Genomic DNA, 21,178 nt, shown 5'->3' with positions numbered 1-21,178 from the left:
ACACACACACACACACACACACACACACACACACACACTGGAATATTATGCAGCCATCAAAAAGAATTTGCAACAACGTGAATGGAACTGGAGGGTATTATGCTAAGAGATAACTGTCAATCAGAGAAAGACAATTATATGATCTCACTGATATGTGGAATTTGAGAAACAAGGCAGAGGATCATAGGGGAAGAGAGGAAAAAATGAAACAAGACGAAACCAGAGAGGGAGACAAACCATAAGAGATTCTTAATCTCAGGAAACTGAGCGTTGCTGGAGTGGAGGGGGGTGGGAAGGATGGGGTGGCTGGGTGATGGACATTGGGGAGGGTATGTGCTATGGTGAGAGCTGTGAATTGTGTAAGACTGATGAATCACAGACCTGTACCCCTAAAACAAATAATACATTATATGTTAATAAAAATTTTTTTTAAATAACTATAAAGAGATACTACTATATACCTATTAGAATGGCTAAAATTAAAAAGAAACAAATTTAAAAATGCAAAAAAAGACAATACCAAGTGCTAGCCAGAATGCAGTCACTAGAACTTTCAAACAGTGATGGTGGAAATGGAAGAGAGGTTGGCAGCTTCTTACAAAGTTAAACATATGATCCAGCAATCCCACTCCTAGGAACTGACCCAAGAGAAATAAAAACTTATGTTTAAAAATTTGTACATGAATGTTTATAGCAACTTTATTCATAACCACCAAAACCTAGTAACAAACTAAATATCCTTCAAAGGGCAAACAGTTAAACTGAGTTCCATCCATATAATAGAATACTACAATGAAATAAAAAGAAGCAAACTCCTGATGCAAACAATAACATGGACAAATGTCAAATGCATTATGCTAAGTGACTCAAAAGGCTTCATGTGGTCTGATACCATTTTTATGACCTCCCAGACAGGCAAAACTATGCAGAAAGAAGAGACCAGTGGTGGCCTGGGGCTGAGGATGGTTAGAATAGATCGTATGTAGAGGCAGGAGGGAACTTTTTGGAGTGATGGAAACATTCTAAATCTTGATTGCAATGGTGATAAAAACTACTGTATGTATTTGTCAAAAGTCACAAAACTATACCCTAAAAAGGGTGGATTTTACTCTAAGAAAATTATACTTTTTTTTTTTTTTTGTAAATGGAGAAGACAACAATGTAAGTGAATGAAAATGCAAGCAACACACTGGGAGGAAATATGTACAAAACACCTATCTGATAAAGGCCTTGTATCCAGAAAATATAAAGACAAATTACAACTCAATAAGAGGACAAATGACATGACTTTTTTATTTTTTTTTATTTTTTTAGATTTTATTTATTTATTTGAGAGAGAGAGAATGAGAGACAGAGAGCATGAGCGGGAGGAGGGTCAGAGGGAGAAGCAGACTCCCCGCCGAGCAGGGAGCCTGATGCGGGACTCGATCCCGGGACTCCAGGATCATGACCCGAGCCGAAGGCAGTTGCTTAACCAACTGAGCCACCCAGGCGTCCCGACATGACTTTTTTAAACAAAGTAAAAGAGCTGAACTGACACTTCACCAAAGAAGATATACAGATGGCAGATAAGCATATATTTGCTTAATACATTCATCATGAAGGAAACACAAATCCAACAATGCCGCTTCCAGATATTAAGCAAAGAAAATGAAAGTAGGTCCACACAAAGACTTCTATTGAATATATTTAGCAGCTTTGTTCATAATATCCATAAGCTGGAAATAACTCAAATAACCATTAACTTGTGAATGGATAAGTAAACTAGACCACCTCCATACAATGGAATACTACTCAGCAATAAAAGTGAAAAACTGCTGATACACACAAAGACTTGGATCAGTGTCAAAAGCCATAAGCTCAGAGAAAGAAAGACATAAAAGTCATAAAAGGATACATACTATATGATTAAATATTAAGTGAAATTCTAGAAAATGCAAAACTGTGTTGTCAGAAAGTAGATTACTGACTTCTACGTGCTAGAGGCTAAGCGAGGAGTCAGACAACTAAGGGATACAGGGGCACATTCTGAGGTCATGAAAGGTTTCTGGACCATGACTGTGGGGATGGTTCCGTGACTCCACACACTCAGCAAAACTCACTGAACTGTACACTTAAAATTGGTGAACTTTATTAATATGTAAGTTATACTCAATAAAGCTGTTTTTTTAAATACTAAAATAAAAAAATGTTCCTATAAGTCAGTAAGAGGAATATAAATAAGCAAAGAATATGAACAGACAATTCACAGAGGAGGAAAGTAAAATGACCACTAAACATAGGGAAAGTTTCAATTTCAGCAATGATCATGAAAATGCAAATTAAAACCACAAAGAAATGCCAGTTCACGTTTTTCTGAATGGCAAACATAATTTCTTATTATCAGAACAAGTAAGGCTTTAAAGCAATGTCTGTGTAAATTAGGGCAAGATCAATTCAAAGATCAATTTGATAAGATCAAATATTATCTAGAAATTCCAGCTGTAAGTATCTATCCCAGAAAAATTCACTATGTGCACAAGACATGTACATAAACATTACGTATAATATCACTTGTAATAGCAAGGAAGTGGAAGCCACACATATCTACCAATGGAAGAACGGATAAATGAGTAGAAATACTGTATATTAACACACTGGGATCACATGCAGCAGTGAAACTGAATAAAGTGGAAGTATGTGCAGCAAGAGGGTTGATCTTGAAACATGAATTTTGAAAACTGCAAAAATAGGGGTGCCTTGGTGGCTCAGTCATTAAGCGTCTGCCTTCGGCTCGGGTTATGATCTCAGGGTCCTGGGATGGAGCCTCACATCAGGCTCCTTGCTCAGCAGGGAGCCTGTTTCTCCCTCTCCCACTCCCCCTGCTTGTGTTCCCTCTCTCGCTGTTTCTCTGTCAAATAAATAAATTAAAAATCTCAAAAAAAAAACCCTGCAATAATAATATGATCACTTATATATTTTTCTAAGATTTATTCATTTATCAGAGAGAGAGAGAGAGGGAGAGAGAGCGGCGGGGGTAGCAGGGGGAGAGGGAGAGAGAATCCTCAAGCTGACTCTGCGTTCAGCATGGAGCCTGACGCAGGGCTCGATCCCAGGACCCTGAGACGATGACCTGAGTTGAAATCAAGAGTTGGCTGCTTAACTGATTGAGCCACCCAGCCACCTCTGATCACTTATATATTTTTTAAAGATTTTATTTATTTATTTGAAAGAGAGAGAAAGAGAGCACAAGTGAGATGTGGGGACAGAGGGAGAGGGAGAAGCAGACTCCCCACTAAGCCGGAAGTCTAACACAGGCTCAGTCCCAGGACCCTGGGATCACAACCTGAGCCAAAGGCAGATGCTTAACTGACAACCACCCAAGCGTCCCTACTTATGTTTTTAAACACACAAAATACTAAGTCTAGATTATGGATACAAACATATGCAATACATATAAACACTGATAGGAGGTTATCAATCTCAAGATAGTGATTACCCTCTGATAAAGGTAATGGCTGGAAAAAGGAAGAAGCCCCCCATGCTGCAGCAAAATCCCTACCTCCCTCTCCTCCCCCAAAAAATCACACCCTCATTTCCATATTCTGTACAACCTGGTTCCTTACCTCAGTCACTACAAAAAACCTAAAATATCCTGGTCATTATTCATCACCTGGACACTTATTGCCATGCAGCTGAGAACAGCACCTAATCTGACTCTGTCTTCCATCCTTCTCAAATCCCAAAACCTCTACCATGTTCTCTGGCACTTTAATCAGCAAAATCCCTTATATCCTAACTCTTCTCCAAAAGTCCCCATCCTGTCTCTAAGCTGACTCCTCCCTGAGAATTCCCCCCCACCCCCTGCAGCCCTCCCAAAAGGTGGCTATTTTCTCTCCTTTAAACCCTCATCCACCAAAACTACAGGTGGGGAAGCTCACTGCCTGTTCAAAATCTCTACACTGCCTTCTTTCACTTCACTTGTTCTCCCCTAAAAATCTCTGGCTTTAAATTATGCCTTCAGACTGCATCACCTGCCACCACTCCTGTGTGCATATATAGCTTTCCAGTTACTTCCCTTATTTAAAAAAAAAAAAAATTAGTACCTTGTTCACCATCACTATCTCCAATATTATCCCAGTAATAATTATTGGTGACTTTAATATCCATACAGACATTTCTGAAACTCTAACCACTTGGTAGAATTGACTTCTCCCAGGATCCTGTCCTCCTTCCTTTTGCAATCACCCACTTCCACTGTCGCCCCCATCAATAACAGTATCCCTTTCATAATTTCATTTCCAAGCATTTCACTCTCCAGCCACCACTCCTGACTCCAACAGCCCTTTCACTCCATCAATCCATCGATCCGATCGACTTTTTACTGTCCCAATCAGCTCCTGTTCTTACTTGCCTCCTAACCAGAGTCCATAGTTAATATTTCAATCACTCAATTTCCTTGCTCTTCCCTCTGTTTACTAACCTGGCAAAACCCTAACCCTGACTAAATCCAATCTCTAACCGTTCCATGCTGCAATTGGAAGCCTGTAGCTGGAGAAAAACATTCACTGAGCCAGCAGGTAATACTTTCAATTCATGACCACTAATTCCAAGGGCCATTTGTACTGTCCAACAACCTGCATTTCCCCAATCCATTTCCCAGAAAGCTATTTCATGCCTTCTTTCCTTAGTACAACCTCTGTGCTAGAGGCTTTGAGTTTGTCCTCACTCTGTCTCTTCCCTGCTCCATGGCCCGCTCTTCTTTCCAACTGCCATCCCGCTGAGCAACAGCAACCTGGGGCTGCAAATTCACAGAGCCACAAAGAGGCAACAGCCTTCCATAACTTTTGTAATAGTCCCTCTCCGTGACCTTACTCCGGCTGCCTGAAATGCCTGGCTTTCTAGTCTAACTCCTCTAATACATAAATCTATTAATAATCACAGTGGTTCTGCTTCCCTGATTGAACCCTGAATTTCTGGTACAGGAAGTGATTAAAGGGAAACAGGACCTTAACAACAGAAATCTAAAATTGCTTCTCTGATTCGATAAAAGGCATTAATGACCCTGTTTCTAGTGGTAAAGGGGAGACTAGTCGTCCATGGCATGCAGAGGCAAAATACTTAAATCATCACCTGCAGAGAAGCATCAGTAAGGACCTATAGAAGACAAGGTTTGGGTAACCCAGTGGTTGCTGCCATAGAATATTTTGTAAAAATGTGTTATATAATGGGTTAGTTGCTTCTAAGTACACTGGAGAACTTGGTAAAATAAATGAGTCCAGAGTTTGAAATTCACAGCTCAAGGTCTGGGTAAGGGACTGGAGTCTTCTGTAACACCTTTAATAGAAAGCCTGTGTCATGTGGACACAACTCTGAGAATTCTGAAAAGCAAACCCTCCATGTGGCTGAAAGACAATGAAAATTCAATACACACCCTGTGGGGCATCTTAAAGGGAAGACTTTGGATTGGCAAGGAGTGGGACCCTGAAAATTGGGATGGGGACATACGGGCAGATTCTGATGAAGCTGAGTACCTTGAACCCCTAAATTCCCCAAGCTTCCTCTGCAAGTACAAGCAGCTCTTCATTCTCTGAGGAAATGAGTCTCCCTTTGCCTGAAGAATGTGTAATGGCCTCACCTGAGAGAGTTGCCCTACAAGAGACTGCTGAGCTCCTGAGGACCTACTCCCGGATCTTATCATTATCCACACATATAACCACACTCAAATCCTACAAGTTCCTGGGGGTTGTGCACAAAATGTGGCTGGTGAAGATATGCAGTATATACCAAAAATACTGCAAGATTTGGACAATTTATGTCAACAGAAAGCTGGGAAGTCTGTCTATCTCCCAGAACTCACTCCCGTGTAGGTTCTGAGCTAGTGTTGGGCAAAAGAGAACTACGCACCACATTTAGAAAACAGAAGTAAAGCAGCAGAGACACTATGCTCTGAAAGTCAGGGTGGCTTAAGGCAGTGAGACACAAACAGTGAGGTGCTGGCAGCTTTGGTTTGTCCTTACTCTTCTTCTTCCCTACCCCATGTCCTCTTCCCCACACTGCTCTGGCACTTCTCACCAGCCAGCCCTGCTGCTGATCAACAGCAACCCCAGGCCCACCAGAAACGTGACTGGAAACTTAGAGATGTGGTAGCTATGTCCACTGACTTCCACACCGGCCGGCTTTCACAGTGGCATGCCACACGCTGGATGTGAGAGGCTTTTACGACCGCGTGAGAGATCTGTGGGGGGAGAGCTTTATGCTGTATACTGTCAATCTTTCACATTCATGTGGCCTTTAATGAACATTTAAAAATGTTATGAAGATAAATAATGTTTAAGAATTTTAAATATTTCAGGCGACCTTTTCTAATTTGGAACATTCCAAGCTCCCCAGGGAAAAAGAATAAAAGGAGCTCTTCCAGCCTAAAAGAATAAAATAAAAAGACTTACATCATTAGATTGAAACAATCGAGTCATTGCAAAGAAGGCTTCTGTGGCTTCTGTAGTTCCAAAGTGTTCGCCCTAAGGAAAATTGAAAACAATTTCTTAAACTTAAAAAAGGTATACTAAGGATTTTCTCTTTATTTCTGCAAAAAGCTTTTAAAATTCAGGGAAAAAATTTCTTTGTAAACATTCTGCCTCTGTGCTATTTTTCTGGCTTTCAATTTATAAACCTGTATGGCCATTTTGTCCACTCCTTATTTAAAATAATTCAATATCACACACTATGCTATAAAAGTTCTGGAATAGTAGTCTCTAACCTTTTAGCAGTAACTATTTTAATCTCCCTAGAGAACCACAGTTTACAAGTAAAAAGTAGTAGCAAGTTGAGTTCCTAATCAGAATGGCATGTTATTACTACACTGCCTACAAGCAGAGCTCACACCTTTTATATTTCTATAATCCAATGCCCAGCACAAAGCCTGACATATTATAGGAGCACAATAAATATTAAATTATAGGGGCGCCTGGGTGGCTCAGTTGGTTGCGCGACTGCCTTCAGCTCCGGTCATGATCCTGGAGTCCCGGGATCGAGTCCCGCATCGGGCTCCCTGCTCAGCAGGGAGTCTGCTTCTCCCTCTGACCCTCCCCCGTCTCATGCTCTCTCTCTCTATCTCATTCTCTCTCTCAAATAAATAGATAAAAAATCTTTAAAAAAAAAAATAAAAATAAATAAATAAATATTAAATTATAAATAACTATATATTAGGAATCCCAGAAAACACGGTAAAAAGTGGCCAACCAAAAGGCAGGAACCAGATTAGTTATATAAGTCAGGTTTTGGATGATGCTTTGGATCAGAACTTTAACATGCTTAATAAATCATCCGAGGATCTTGCCAAAATGCAGAATCTGCTTCAGTAGCTCTGGGTGAAGGCTGAAATTTTGCATGTCTAACTAGCTTCCGGTTATGCAAATGCTGCTGTCTGAGAATGACATTTTTTTTTAAGTAGCAAGATGTTAGATAACCTATTTCACTCACAAGTCAAAAAATTCCGGATTACAGACCACCTGAGACATTAACATGTCAATATTCAATTTCATTAAAAGCAGTCCTCATAATGTGTTAGGCTCAATCACTTTTCAGGGCTTAAGATCTCACATGGACTATAACTAGTTTTCAATCTATTTGTCATGGGTATAAGAATAAACAAATTTTGACGAAAAACTTTAAAAAGTTGAGGATGAAAGACAAAGTATAAGAATTCACAATTACTTATATCAGAGTACCCAATGTGCCCATCAGTAAGAGATTTCCCTCTCTTTCATAAATACTTAGTAAACATACAGAAGTCCGGGCACTTTTCAGTCATATCAGTAAGCCCTGAGTCCCTACTTTTGGACTTGAAATTCAGAATATATGAGTAGGTCAGCTGCGGTAGAAATTTAAAAGTATTTTTCCATAAAGCAATACCAAGAACTAGGCCAAAGATAAAACTAAGGTTCCCAAACCTGTTTATGTAGTTGACTTGTGTTTATTTATCAGATTATACAGGTAATTTCCTTATCAAGATAATGAAGTGTTTCAACATGAGTTGCCCATCAAAGAGATGCTGGTCAATATAAAAGTATATGCTACTCTGCACTACCTTCAACTACTCGAAACTCTGCTTATATAATGGATTTAGCCAACCCGGATGCAATGTGTGCTATGAAAAATTAAATCAAACTGACTTTGCCTTAAATGTTTCTAATATGCTACCACAGAAGGATATGATGTTGGTACAAGAATATATTTTGTGTAAAAGCACGCACTTGTTGCTCAGTCTCCATTTGCCAACAACAAAGCTTCATCATGTCTTCAGTCATGAAACACAGTAAAAATAAGATGTTCTCATGGAATTCAAATTGGAAACCATGGCCTTCGTAACACCATATGTAAGCCACCTGAACTATATACACATGTGTATTTGGGTGTGCACGTGTGTGTGAATCTAAGAAACAAAATCACATTTTCTAAGGCCCTAGACATTTCATGAGACTTTTTCAGTCTGAAGCAAAACAAACAAAAACACAAGAAAAGATAAAATTAGCAACAGTAACAGCAAACAGAATTTATGTTCTATCAGGACAAATCCTTGTGTTTTGTCTGCTGTATCCCCAGTGCCTAAAACAGTGCGTAGGAATCAGCAGGTATATTATAAATATTTGCTGAATGACTGAATTAAAACTATTCCGAATGCGCATATCCAGGATTATTCTCAGTGCTTTACGTTCATTATCTCATTGAATCATTACAACTTTAGAAAACAGACACTATCACAATCCCCACTTATAGAAAAGGACATTAAGGCACAAAATGGTTAAGCTCAGAATCATGGTACAGTAGGGATAATATATATGTAATCTAAATATTAAAATCAAAGCTTGAAAAGCATCACTATTATACTCCTCCCCCTCAAAAAAAAAGTAAAATATCTATCTGGAATTTGTGTAAGATTTTGTACTATATTTTTGGAGGGACATAAAGACCTCTGAACAAATCTAAACAACATGTTTTAACATTAACTAATAATTGTTAAATTTGAATCAATGTTGAGACCTACTATGTGCTTGGCTGGTCTAGTACCTCATGAATAAAATAGAAGTATATGTCATAATCCATGTCCTCAAGAAGTGTTATGTATCTTTACCTTAATCAAGCACTGTATATTTTTAAATTAAGTGAATTTTTTAAAAATAACTATACTTTCCAGAAAGTATTTCACTGCATGTTATATATTTCTACTCCAGGAAACAAATCTGAGGAAAATCAAAATACTTTACCTGGTTCAGTAAGTAAAGAATCTTTGTAAGAATATGCAAACATCTTCTTGGATTGATGGGTGTTTCATTGAATATACGAGCCTGTGGGACAAAAAATTGTTATACATAGCATATTTTCTATCATTTGTATAACAGATTACAAAAAATCAAGTTTAATCAAATAGACTATTACATATTTTGATCACAATACCCAAATAATGTGAATTGCTTACAGTTTTCAATTTATCACAGTATATGATACATTATTAAATATGGTCTTGATTTTCCATTCCACACTAACTCCTTCACTTAGATCAGGTACTTCAACTTTATGGGCTTTCTGTGTTAAGTAAGAATCACAATATTTATCTACAGCATTTGAATACAATTAGTTTAATGTCTACAACTTCCTTCAGTAACCTTGTACTAAACACCTCTTTGGAATTTTATTTAAAATTATCAACATGTGGGAGAGTCTGCATGTTTTTACATTTCTATAAGCTCTAGACCCTCCTAGGATAAGTAACCCGTCTTCTTTTTCCCTCAAGTCTGGATTCTCCGAACACAATATTACATTCCTCAATTCTTATTTTCGGTCATCATATTCCAGGGGCTCTCTGCCCACCATTCTAAAATGGAATAGAAAAGAACACAGCATACTTCCAAGTCATACCTCCTGTAAGACAGCACTCTTCTCCAGATGCCGGAAAGGATTGGAGCCACTACCTATATTATAAACAAAAAATGCCTTTAAGAGCTGTCCTAGACAAACTTATTGTCTACAAAACGGTACTGAATGCTTGGGATAGCTCACCTAAGTGAAGTGACCACTTGGATATCACAGTGACAATCATTACTAATACACATATAAATTGAATAAAATCATTTTGATTCTGGTACTAGCTGTCATTGCTAGTCATTGAAGATCTTGTACTCTTTTGCAGGATCCCTGCCCAAAATGAGTGTCTTCTTCCCCTCTCCGCTTTTCACATGAATGTGACAAGTATATGTCATGTGCACACAGCTAAGATTAATGAGACTGGCTGGGCCCTTTGGATTTCCCCAAAGGCAAGCACGATCTTACATGTTTCCAACAATTACTGAGAAGCAGAGAAGAGTTAGCAAAGAATCCTATCAAGCTGGAAGGGGCCATGGAGATTTACTAACCCAAACCTCGACCACACCATGGGAGAGCAGCACCAAACACTGAGGGTTTTTGGTTTGGGAGTTTGGGGGGTTTTGTTGTTTTTAGGTGGCTTGGCATCTTCCCCATTTGCTCTGGACGCAACTCACTTTTGGATGCCTGAGCATTAAATGACCGATGTACCATGGGACAGTCTTAACCCCCTGGGAAGCGGACAGAGTTAAGGTCCCCGGGAAGACTGGAAGGTACAAGGCACTTCCAAGTTCATACACACACACACGCACGCACATACTGTCCCGTCGAGCACAGACCCACTCTGGGCCTACCACTACCAGCACCCCCCGCTCTCACACGCGCGCACCCACTTCCTCCGCCACGCGCCGTGGGCCCGCCTCCTCTGCGGGCAGCCCACCCCCGGCGAGCGCGGCGGAGGCTGCTCCGAGGGGCTGCGCCAGGGGGAGGGGGCGGGAGCGGGGGGCGGGGCCGCCGAGCTGCCCGACGCGGCGCGCGGGCGCGGGGCCGGAGCGCGCGACCCGAGGGGAGGCTCCGGCGCCCGGGGGAGGGGCTAGGGGCAGGCCCCAGGCTGCAGCAGAGCGGAGCCGGGCGGAGGGAGGGGCGGGCTCCAACTCCGGCCCCCTGGCACACCGGCGCCCACGCCTTCGGGCCCCCGAGAGCAGGTGGCGGCGGGCGGGGAAGGGGCCCCCGCGGCTGAGGGTGGGCGTCAGAAGCCCAGCGCGTACCAGACTCCTCGTCCTTCTTGTCGAATTTTTTAATCATCTTGGACGACTTCCCAGCGCCCAGACCCACCGCAACCGTCCCAGGCGCCGCAGCGGGCGAGCGGAAGAGGCTGCAGGAAGGCCGGCCCCGTGCTCAGGCGCCGGTTGGGTCGCCGTCCCGTCACTCGGGGAGAAGGCCCGCCCTCCCCCGGCTGCCGCGGCCGCTCTGGTCCCCTAGGGACGCGGCCACGCCCTCTCCTCCTCCCCTAGCCGGGCGGAGGCGGGGCCAGGCGCTGGGGCCCCGGGGCTGCGTCCCGGCCCCCCGGCCCCTGCAGCGACAGGTCGGAGACGGGGGCTGGCCCTGGCCAACCCTGCCAGCGACCGGGCAGCCCAAGCCCGGAGCGGGCAGAATGCGATTTTATTTGGTTGACACGCCCTGGATGGTGACTTCTGTAGACCCCTTAGTCTCTGGAGACCGAGGCGGGGAAGCCTGGAGGGTTTGTTTTCACTTGACGACTGTGGCGTTTTTTATAACCCACTGCTGGGCCCTTCCATTGCGGAAGGTGCTCTCCCCTGGCACAGTTCTGGTGAGTTTCTCTTCCAGGAGCGACGAAAGGGTTAGTGGTTCCCACATCAGCTTGGAAGTCGGCAGGTCACTCCCTGACTTGGCGACTGCAACAAAGCACAGGGCACCTTGGTAAATGTGGATTTCCAGAGGATCTAAAAGGACACTCAGTGTGAGGCAGGAAAGAGACCCACTTGGAGAGACCAGGAAGCTGGTCTTTACTCTTAGCAAGAGGGTAAATTTTGGACCACGGACTACCATGCCCAACCTTCTTTATAGTTCTGGATCCCTTCCCTTCATCAAAACCCAGTTTAAGACACTGCCAGTTTGGAGTCTTCCCTGTTTCATCCCACCCCTTTCAAATGATTGCACCTGCAACCATACTGACACTTAGATAACTCTTAATAAGATGCATTCACTTGTATATTCATATTCCTCTGAGCCTTTTCCTCAAGTTGCATGTGGTTTTCCGTTCTCCTGTCTGAGAGTGTACCTAAGAAACTGTTTCTACCTTTGGCTTCAGTGTCCTCACTTTATCCAGATTCTCTTTCAACCTCTGCCTGTCCTTGGAAGCTTCCATCCCGGGCTCTTTTTGCTTCCATCCCTCGCACTTTTTTGATGCAGTATGTCTTGTAAATATCCCTTGGATCTGTTTCCTTATTCCTACTGCTATCACCTTCATTCTGGCCCTATCATCCATCTCTTGGACAGCCTCCTAATCAGCCCCCATCCAATTATGGCCCCCAACCAAACCATTTTCTACGTAATCTTTCTTTATTTGGATGCCTGGCAAACATGGAACGTGACTGGCTATTGGCAGAAGGAGGGTTTGCTAGCAGTCTCTCTTACTTGAAGCGGAGACATTGTTTCAACTTCACAGTCCCCCACCCCAAACTGTCTTTGTTTAGGGAAAGCATCACAAGGGGCCCTTTAGATGCGTAAGTAAAGTAAGTAGGTACTCACTTTTCTTGGGAGAAACTGTAAAGTCACCAAAAATCTACTAATTGCTATAGACTGAGATATTAAGTGTTCTGTTTAGAAATATAAATTGGGTAGATCCTTAAAGGTTCATGCCCTTGAAAAATTAGAGAAATTCTAATCTAGATTAGATTCTAGATTCTAGAGAAATTCTTTCCCCCAATATTGACTTAAACCAAACTGCTGATATCCTACATATAGTCATTTAAGATTTAACTCCAGCTTTACTAAATGTGCTATTAACTTATGTTCATCTTATCTTGCTTATAAAGCTCAAAACTTGCCTCGGTGGAGGGGTGGAATTTCCCTTGAAGGAAATAAATATCCCTACTTATTATTCCAGGGCTGGGGGGAAAAAAAAACAGTCTTGGTGCTTGATAAGTGCTCAACACTTATAGTTGTCCCATCAGTGTTAAATGAATGATAATGTGTGGGGAGAATTGTCACTGCATTCTCTTCCATAAAACCTTATCCCAAACCCCTTCCACACCATGTCCTGCCTCGACCCCAAAGAAACTCATGAACTTCTGAAACCCACAGACTTATCCTTTGGTCCTTCTAGAACAGTTTTCCACAAAGTGTGACGTGCATAATACAAGGCAGATTTGGGTGATACATAAATATTTTAAATTTTAATTACTATAGATTTGACTAAATGTATGTCAGAAAAAAACATGTAACTAGTATATCATATGATATAGTATTAAGAAAGGAACAACAAAAAACTTTTAAAGAAAAACATTATATAAATAACAAGGCAAATAATACATCAATATGGCCCAAACTATTAAAGCGGTAGGTGAGTAGTTTGGGAAACACTATCCTAGAGCTTTATTGAAATTTGAGGGTTAAAAATAAAAGAAACGAAATTTGAGGGTTTAACAGAGTCCAAAGCCTAGTATCAGTCAGGCCTCTTAACAGTTCTTAGCTTCCAGGCTACAAGGAAAAACAGTCTCCAGAACCTCCATAAGAAATGTTGATTTGTCCTTATCTCTTGCCCCCAAAAGGTTGTCCCTCTTGCCCACATCTCAGATCTGTAAGCCTTTGCTTTAAAAGAAAGAAACTTACCATCTTTCCTCATATCTCTTTTACAGACTGAAGCAAAGTTGAGCTGGGGGTACATTTTTTTCTGTTTCCTCAAAGCATAGACCTTTAAATACTTCCCTTCACTCTTGAAATCATTGTTGGTGGAAAACCTTAAGAAAGCAAGCTCATTTAGTAGATCCTAGGCCAGGGGGTTAATGGAACCAGTCACTACACTCTACTTCTGGGGGAGAAGAAAGGACAGTCACCAGAGAGTGCTCATTGGTATGGAGTGGGAGTATTGCTTAGTGGAAGGGATGCTTCTAGAACCTAGCATTGTAAATCTGTGAAGGAACTCTCAAATCTCTTCTCAGGCACATAGGTGGCTCAGTCAGTTAAGCATCTGCCTTCGACTCAGGTCATGATCCCAGGGTCCTGGGATCCAGCCCCATGTTGGGCTCTCTGTTCAGCAGGGAGCCTGCTTCTCCCCCTCCCTCTGCCATTCCCCCACCCCAACCCCAATTGTGCTCTCTGGCTCTCTCTGTCAAATAAATAAATAAAATCTTTAAAAAATAAAAATTTTAAAAATCTAAAAAATAAAAACAATATAAAATCTCTTCTCTCCTCCCCACATTAGATGGGGGCTGCTCCTATAACTAGTTTCAAATGAAATCTAATAGTACATTGTTCTTAAGCTACGGCCCTTCACATGCACTGAGAGACAATGTTGTTCTATTTCCTCTCATAGATCTTTGAGTACTCTTTTCACTCTTGAAAATCATTCTCAGTGGAAAAACCTTAGTTTTGCATTATTGTTTCTTTTCATTAGGGTATAAATGAGGCTGGGGGTCATGTAGGAAAGCTGTCTTATTATTATGCAGTTATGTATATTTCCTACAATCAAAAAGCTTTTGTTAAATTGTGATGAAAAGAGATAGTAACATGAATAAGGAAATGATAGGAAGAAAATGAGTACAAGAGCCGGGACTTCACCTAAACCACTGTTCTCGCTTGGATGTAGGATCCTCCAACAGGGTCATAGGAAAGGTTGGTTTCAGCCCAGACCTTAACTTTTTTTTCTGAGACATCAGGGGTAGGCAGAAGTTCTCAGGGGGTTTGTGCCGATAACTTTCCTGCAGCAGAGGAAAGAAGAGTAAGTGAGGGAGTAAGCTGAGCCCTTGCGACTGAACTAATTTCCTGGACTAAACTTCAGTTCCTCTAAAATGATGCAACAAAACCTGTCAGAGAGGGAAGAGCGGACTGAAATCAAAAGAAAAGGAAGCAGTTCCCTGAGTGGGCTACTAGAGTTGACCCCTCTTATCCATAGGAGATACATTCTAACACCCCCAGTGGATGCCTGAAATCATGAATAGTACCGAGCCCTAGATACACACTATATTTTTTCCTATACGTACATACCTATGATAAAGTTTAATTTATAAATTAGGCACAGTAAGAGAATAACAACAACAACCAATAAAATAGAATAATGACATTGTAAGAAAAGTTATGTGAATGTGGTCTCTTTCTCACTTGAAATAATGTACTGCCCTGACCCTTTTTCTTCTTGTGCTGATGTGAGATGATAAAATGCCCACATGATGAGATGCAGGGAGGTGAGTGACCTAGGCATCGTGACTTAGCGTTAGGCTGCTCCTGAAGGAGGATCATCTGCTTCTGGCCCCCAGGTTGACTGTGGGTAACTGAAACCACAGAACGCTAAACTGCAGATGAGAGGTGAGGGGTGGGAACTCTGAACCCATTTGTTTTGTTGCCAGATGACATGTCCAAAGCTTGGTCAGTGTCTTAAGTCATTGATTGGACTTGTCCAGTGGCCCTTTGAAGTGAATGGTAGAGGACTTTACCCAGTTTTGAGAAGGATTCAGTTAGTGAATCACTTAGGAAACTGAGCACTTGGTAATAAATTGGGAAAGAAATCCATGGGACGCTACCTTCTTTTCTCAAAGATGACTGCCTCATTCACATTCCATTCTCTGTCTGCAGTGGAAAGGTCATGAAATGGGATGTTTTGTGAGATTATCATTTCACCATTACTAAAGGTCATAGAATCAAAGACTTTAAGGAAAGATCTTAAAGGTCACCCAGTCTAACCATTCATCTGACTCTCTTATCCCCTCCACAATATTACTATCAAGTGACCAATCTTCCTGTACCTAAAAACGCAACGTATTTCCTCTTTGCTCAGCTGTTGGCTGTCCCCCCCCACAACTTCTACCCGATAGCCCAAACAGAACAAATCTAGTGTCTCTCCCGCAGTCCTTAAAGAATTTGAAGAGATCCATCACGTGCCTTCTAAGCTCGTTCTCCTCTCTTAGGCTCAACATTGCCCCTATTTTGAACTTTTCTTCTTGTGATCTGGCTTTGGGCTCTCTATCCTCCTGATTTTTCCTGTAACTCATTTGAGAAAGCTACTGTTTATATTCTTCCTAATGTATGGCAATCTGAAATGAAAACAATATGCTAGCAACAGCAGGACACATCCCATCACCCTGTTAAAGTCTCTATTCAAATGTCATCACCTCTTCTGAGAGTCTCGTTTAACTACGCTATCTAAAATTGCCCCTCACACCCATCGTGCTCCATTCCCTTATCTTGCTTTGTCATGGCACTTACCACATTCTACAGTATCTGTGTGATTGTTTGCTTACTTACGGTCTGTCGGCCTCACTAGAATTAAACTTCATTCTGGTGGACTTTGGTGTAGTCACTGATCTATCCCTACTACCCATAACAGTGTCTGGCACAAAGTTAGGTGCTCAATAAATACTTGTTGAATCAATGAAAGACTAAATGAATGACCAGACTGATTAAATGACACATACTGAGCTGATTCTCACAGAATTTTAAAGCCTCTTAAAAAAAAAATACTTCCTGTTGAACCATGTCTTTTAAATTCTGTACTCGTTCTCTTTAAGCTTTTCCAGTTTTGAGGAACTTCTGTTCAAGTTACCTCAACAAATAGAGGTTTTACTCTAAGAGCACATGTGCCTAGGAGCTAAGAGTCTGGCCGCAAAAAGAGCAGAAACGTTACCAGAGCTAGACCTCATGGCAGAAAAACAGGAGTGGAAAAGTATTTGGGATTCAGGACAGCACTAGCTAAGGACTACCACGGCATGAGTTGGTGTATCTCATCTCTGGTGCCCTATCATTAGCTTGTCTCCTACTTTCTCCCTGTCAGCTTCCTTCTCTCTCTCTACCGTGTCTACTCCCTACCTTTATTCTGTATATTTCTTCTACCTGGAGCTTCCGCTAATTCATTTCTACTTCTCTAGAACTTTATCCTGCCCCTCCTCTGATTTCATGGTCCCTATACTCCCCTCTTCCTCCTGGTTTAATTTTTTTTTTTTTTAATGGCTTCTCTCTACCTGTCCTTTCAGCTTTCATTCCCACTGCCTTCATCTTCCCCTTTCCCAACTCAGGTGCCTGGAAGCAGGAATCTGATCAATCTGGGGATTTTTGGCTGTTGATAGGTTGGTTGACTTTGGTGAGGGTTTGGTTTTGGCTTTTGGGGGTTTTTTTGTTTTCATTTCAGGATACCAATCTGTACCATGGGTCACTGATCAGCCTATGAATTTTGCTTCACTGGGTCTGGTGTCCCCCTCAGGTCCCAGGTCTGCAGTGGAAAGGTCATGAAATGGGATGTTTTGTGAGATTATCATTTCACCATTACTAAAGGTCGTAGAATCAAAGACTTTAAGGCATCCTTTTCTTCATGGGTGGTGGTAGGGCCATTTCACTTAGAAGAGGCTGTGAGATTAGCCATCCCTGTGACAGACATGCTTGCTCCGATCTTCGATTTGCCTGCTGGAACCCACCCTTTTCTTATACCCATGCCTGCGCATAGCAAAAGAATGCTTCTTTTGTATACGATCTTAGGCTCACTAAATACTGTCACATTTGTCTAGCAAGGGAAAGGGGGGTTGCAGCGTAAATATGAAAGAAGCGTTCTAGATATTGGGCACTTGTTCCAGAGAGCCTGTAGAATTACCATGGTGTCAGTCTTTGACAATCAGTGCCTTAACTCTATTACTACAATTTGGCTGGTAGCACAATTTGCTCATGAATGTGATCAGGTCCTGCAAGTGATTTGGAAGGCTCATATAGTACCAGCTGTTGGAAGAATGTTCTTCTTACATCAAGCTACACGATAGTCTTGTATTTCCTTCTCTACCTTGAGTAGGACAATCCTAGCCCAGCATTCATTCCTCTCTCAGTGTACATTACCCATAACCACTGAGAACTGACCACGGAGTTTATGCTCAAGGGGCACAAATTCTGAGACCCAAGAGAACATAGGCAATGAATTCGTTAACAAACTCATGTTCAGCATGTATCACCGCGTATTAGCATTTTACCCTCCATTTGGAGAGGAAGTTTTACTGCCATTCATCTAGGACCTAAGGAAGCACGAACCTCAAATTCACCACATTGTATCACAAGGGTCTGTCTTGGGTAATTTCTGTGATAATTAGATTCTTTTGTTTGCACTTTCGCTTCATTCAATTTCTTCTGGTCGTATTAGGCCTGCTCTTAAGGCTGTCAAGATCTTTTTTAGATCCTGATTCCTAAATATCTTTCAAATTTATTTTCTTCACTTCCTCTGCCATTTAGTCCAATTCTTCAGCATCTCTCACCTTGACTGTTGTAGTAACATCGCAACTAATCTTTCTGATTTGTATCTCTTCCACAGCGAACACATCTTTCTCCCAACCTCCAAAAACAGTCTTTCTAAAATGCCAATTTGATTATACCTTTTATGTCCCCCCCATTTACTCTTTTACATCTCCGTAAATGTGCCTCACTTTCACGGGTCTTCATGCCTCTGCCTTTTCCTCTGATGGGGATATTCTCCCATTCTTTTGTCAGGGGATTCCTCCTCTGTAAAACCTCCCTGATGACTCCCTTTCCACCAACAAAGATACAGAGCTCTATTCTACTTTAGTTCTGTATCTCACATATTCTCTTATTATCCATATATCCTGGTATATTATAATAACTTGTATATTTCTCATGTATTGAGCAGTGTCTCCTATTAGACTCCAAGTTCCTTCCAGATAGAAACTATTCTGAAAGCATCTTTATATTTTAGTTCTTTGTTTAGTGTATGTTCAGCAATTGTTTATTGGATTGAACATGAACTTCTATAGTGTAGAATCAAGTCCCAAATGTCTGGCTGCCATGATAGTAAATTCTCTGCTCTGTTCCTCTCCACTTCTCCTGACACCCAAAAGCAGTGGGTGTAAAGCATAATAACCCTTTACTCATTTCCCATTAGTTATTTCTGTTCCTCATTCTTCATTTCCTGATTTATCCTTTACTGCTTTATACTCAACTAGAAAGCCAGTGGCTATTTTACCTTTGGTTAATTACAAACTAAATGTCTTTGGCCAAGGAGGAACAATTTCTAATTAGGACCATGCGATGAAGTTTCATGGCACAAGCTTGTGCAATTCTGAGCCTTTCTCAGGCTCTCCAGATTGTGTGTGTGTGTGTGTGTCTGTGTGTCTGTGTGTGTGTATGTGTGAAGTACATAGCAAGGAGAAAGAAGGAAGAAGCTGGCTCCTGAATACCATCTTCCCTGTTAATTTAACTCCCTTCTTCAAGCTAGCTCCCAGTTCCTGGGGGTCCTTCCTCAGGATGCCAGGATGCTTCCCCATGTGTCATTACCTTGAGTAGCAACTCCTTGGAAAAGTATTTTGGGGCCATGTCCTTTCCTTGCTGGTCAGTTGGGCAGGGAAGTGGGTTGTTGGTCATAATCAGTAAGGTCTTATCCTGATCGTACTCTGCTACTTTTAACATGAAGCTTCTGATTTTCCTGTTTCGAGCCAGGAATTTCTGCAGGGCTGTGGGCTTCAAAGGCTCATAGTACTGGGCCTGAGCAACACAGAGGTTTCCAGAGAGACAAAGGGATTAGATCAAGACAAAATTAACAAATCAATTGGCTAGGGGAGGGACAGAGGCTGTACATAGGCTGGACAAATCTGCTCTGAAATTTGTTTTACAGAAAATATCTGAACCTCCCCATCCCTTTCTGCTCTCAGAGCAGTCCCCACAAATAGTCTAAGGGGTGAGGAAATGAGTTGGAAAAGTTTCCACATAAAAGGAGCAAGATGACTTAGTTCTTCTGAAAAAGCGTCACATCTCGCCCAACACGATGGGGCAAACAGAAGTTTCCATGTTAAGCCTAAATGGCCTTCTCTACAACTCTCTCTGAGGCAAAGGGAGAAATTGCCAGAGACCAAAGCTCCTTCCTTGTTCAGGGAGCCCAACACAGCACCTGTCTGCATCTTCCCACCCACCAACATTTCTCCACAGGCACAACCACATTAATGTGCCTAATAAGCACAACCTTATAAAGGAAAAGAAGTCACAAAAGACAACATGTCATTTAAGATGTGGTGGGAAAAGGGGCTGTCCCACTAAATTTGCTTTTCTGTCTATAGGAAGGAGGCAGAGGATTAGAGAGGGAGAAAATAGAGTACCTCTGATTAGAAATAGGTTTTCTCAACTTAAAAATAAATCAGCTGCAGGGCACCTGGGTGGCTCAGTCGGTTGGGTGTCCAACTCTTGATTTTGGCTCAGGTCATGATCTCAGGGTAGTGAGACTGAGCCCTGCAGCGGGCTCCATGCTAGGTGTGGAGCCTGCTTGGGATTCCCTCTCTCCCTCTCCCTCTGCCCCTCCACTCCCACCCCACCTCTGCGTGCGCATGCTTGCGAACTCTCTCTAAAAAAATACCAAAAAAATCAGCCGCAGGGACCACCTTCTTCCCAGTTCCTCCCTTGTTCCTCACCGTCACCATACTCAGCACTGCCCCTGGTGTAAGTGTCCCAGGACAGCTCTGCTTCCCTGTGCTACAAGCCTGTGCAGTCACAGAAGCTGGTGGCACTACTCCTGGACCTTACTCTTAGGGACCTTGGGGGGATGAATCCACCTACCAAATTCGGATGGACCGTGTAATGCTGAAGGTTCTTCAGAACAAATTTTGATTGCCCGACTGTATCACAAATCTAGAGACAATAACTGAAATCAGTGGTTTCAAGTTGCACCAAGCCTACACAATATTCCATTCCTCACCTCCACTCCATCTGACTAAAAACTGGTCTCTCATTTAAACTAAGTGAGGACAACACCGTGCTTCAAGGTTTGTACCCTGGGATTCTGGAATGCGGACCACAGCAAAGAGAGCTAGGTTCTGAGGCATCCCAACAGGGAAGCTTGTACATGGACATGTGGACCCACTTTATGGATGGCAGGTAAAGCTATGAGGGGAAGTAGGTAACGGCGGCATCAAAGTTCAGACGAGGACAAATCACTCCAAGGCATCAGAACTCTTCCTTCTGCCCTTTCCATTTCTATAAGAAATCAGGTGAAAATCAACATGGAGGACACCCTCTGAGGAGAAAAGCAAGTCGTAAAAGGGCAATCACCTAAGGGTCGTAGTGGACGGGAGCCCCAGGGACCATTGCCTGCCGAGATGGAGGCAGACATATGGAGGAAGGAAGAAAC

The 21,178-nt window shown here is 42.2% G+C and overlaps 2 protein-coding genes across 8 annotated transcripts in view; both read right to left on the bottom strand.

Moving 5' to 3' along the window:
* The window catches only part of COPG2 (coat protein complex I subunit gamma 2), a 273,829-nt gene that overhangs the window by 71,436 nt on the left and 181,215 nt on the right, over window positions 1-21,178 (bottom strand). The window contains exons 1-4 of one of the 2 annotated variants that reach the window (XM_081799633.1): window positions 11,109-11,376; window positions 9,898-9,950; window positions 9,246-9,326; window positions 6,429-6,500 (exon numbers count right to left, since the gene is read on the bottom strand). The exons of the other annotated variant lie outside the window; for it this stretch is intronic. Of the exons in view, the coding sequence (XP_081655759.1) occupies window positions 6,429-6,500; window positions 9,246-9,326; window positions 9,898-9,950; window positions 11,109-11,145 (243 nt within the window). The 5' untranslated portion in view covers window positions 11,146-11,376. Of the gene's footprint in view, window positions 1-6,428; window positions 6,501-9,245; window positions 9,327-9,897; window positions 9,951-11,108; window positions 11,377-21,178 lie in introns of those variants that run through there. 2 annotated transcript variants of the gene reach the window in all.
* The window catches only part of TSGA13 (testis specific 13), an 88,931-nt gene continuing 79,131 nt past the window's right edge, over window positions 11,379-21,178 (bottom strand). For all 6 annotated transcript variants that reach the window (XM_081799646.1, XM_081799649.1, XM_081799645.1 and 3 more), the window contains 5 exons: window positions 20,608-20,679; window positions 19,339-19,545; window positions 14,644-14,783; window positions 13,696-13,823; window positions 11,379-11,756 (listed from right to left, as the gene is read on the bottom strand). In XM_081799646.1, the coding sequence (XP_081655772.1) occupies window positions 11,590-11,756; window positions 13,696-13,823; window positions 14,644-14,783; window positions 19,339-19,545; window positions 20,608-20,679 (714 nt within the window). In that variant the 3' untranslated portion in view covers window positions 11,379-11,589. The remainder of the gene's footprint in view (window positions 11,757-13,695; window positions 13,824-14,643; window positions 14,784-19,338; window positions 19,546-20,607; window positions 20,680-21,178) is intronic.

Source organism: Leptonychotes weddellii, chromosome 12, assembly GCF_054177405.1.
Source record: "Leptonychotes weddellii isolate Sample4059 chromosome 12, ASM5417740v2, whole genome shotgun sequence".
Lineage (NCBI taxonomy): Eukaryota > Metazoa > Chordata > Mammalia > Carnivora > Phocidae > Leptonychotes > Leptonychotes weddellii.
Note: the sequence above shows the minus strand (reverse complement) of the source record. Positions and strands in the feature narration are given on the sequence as shown.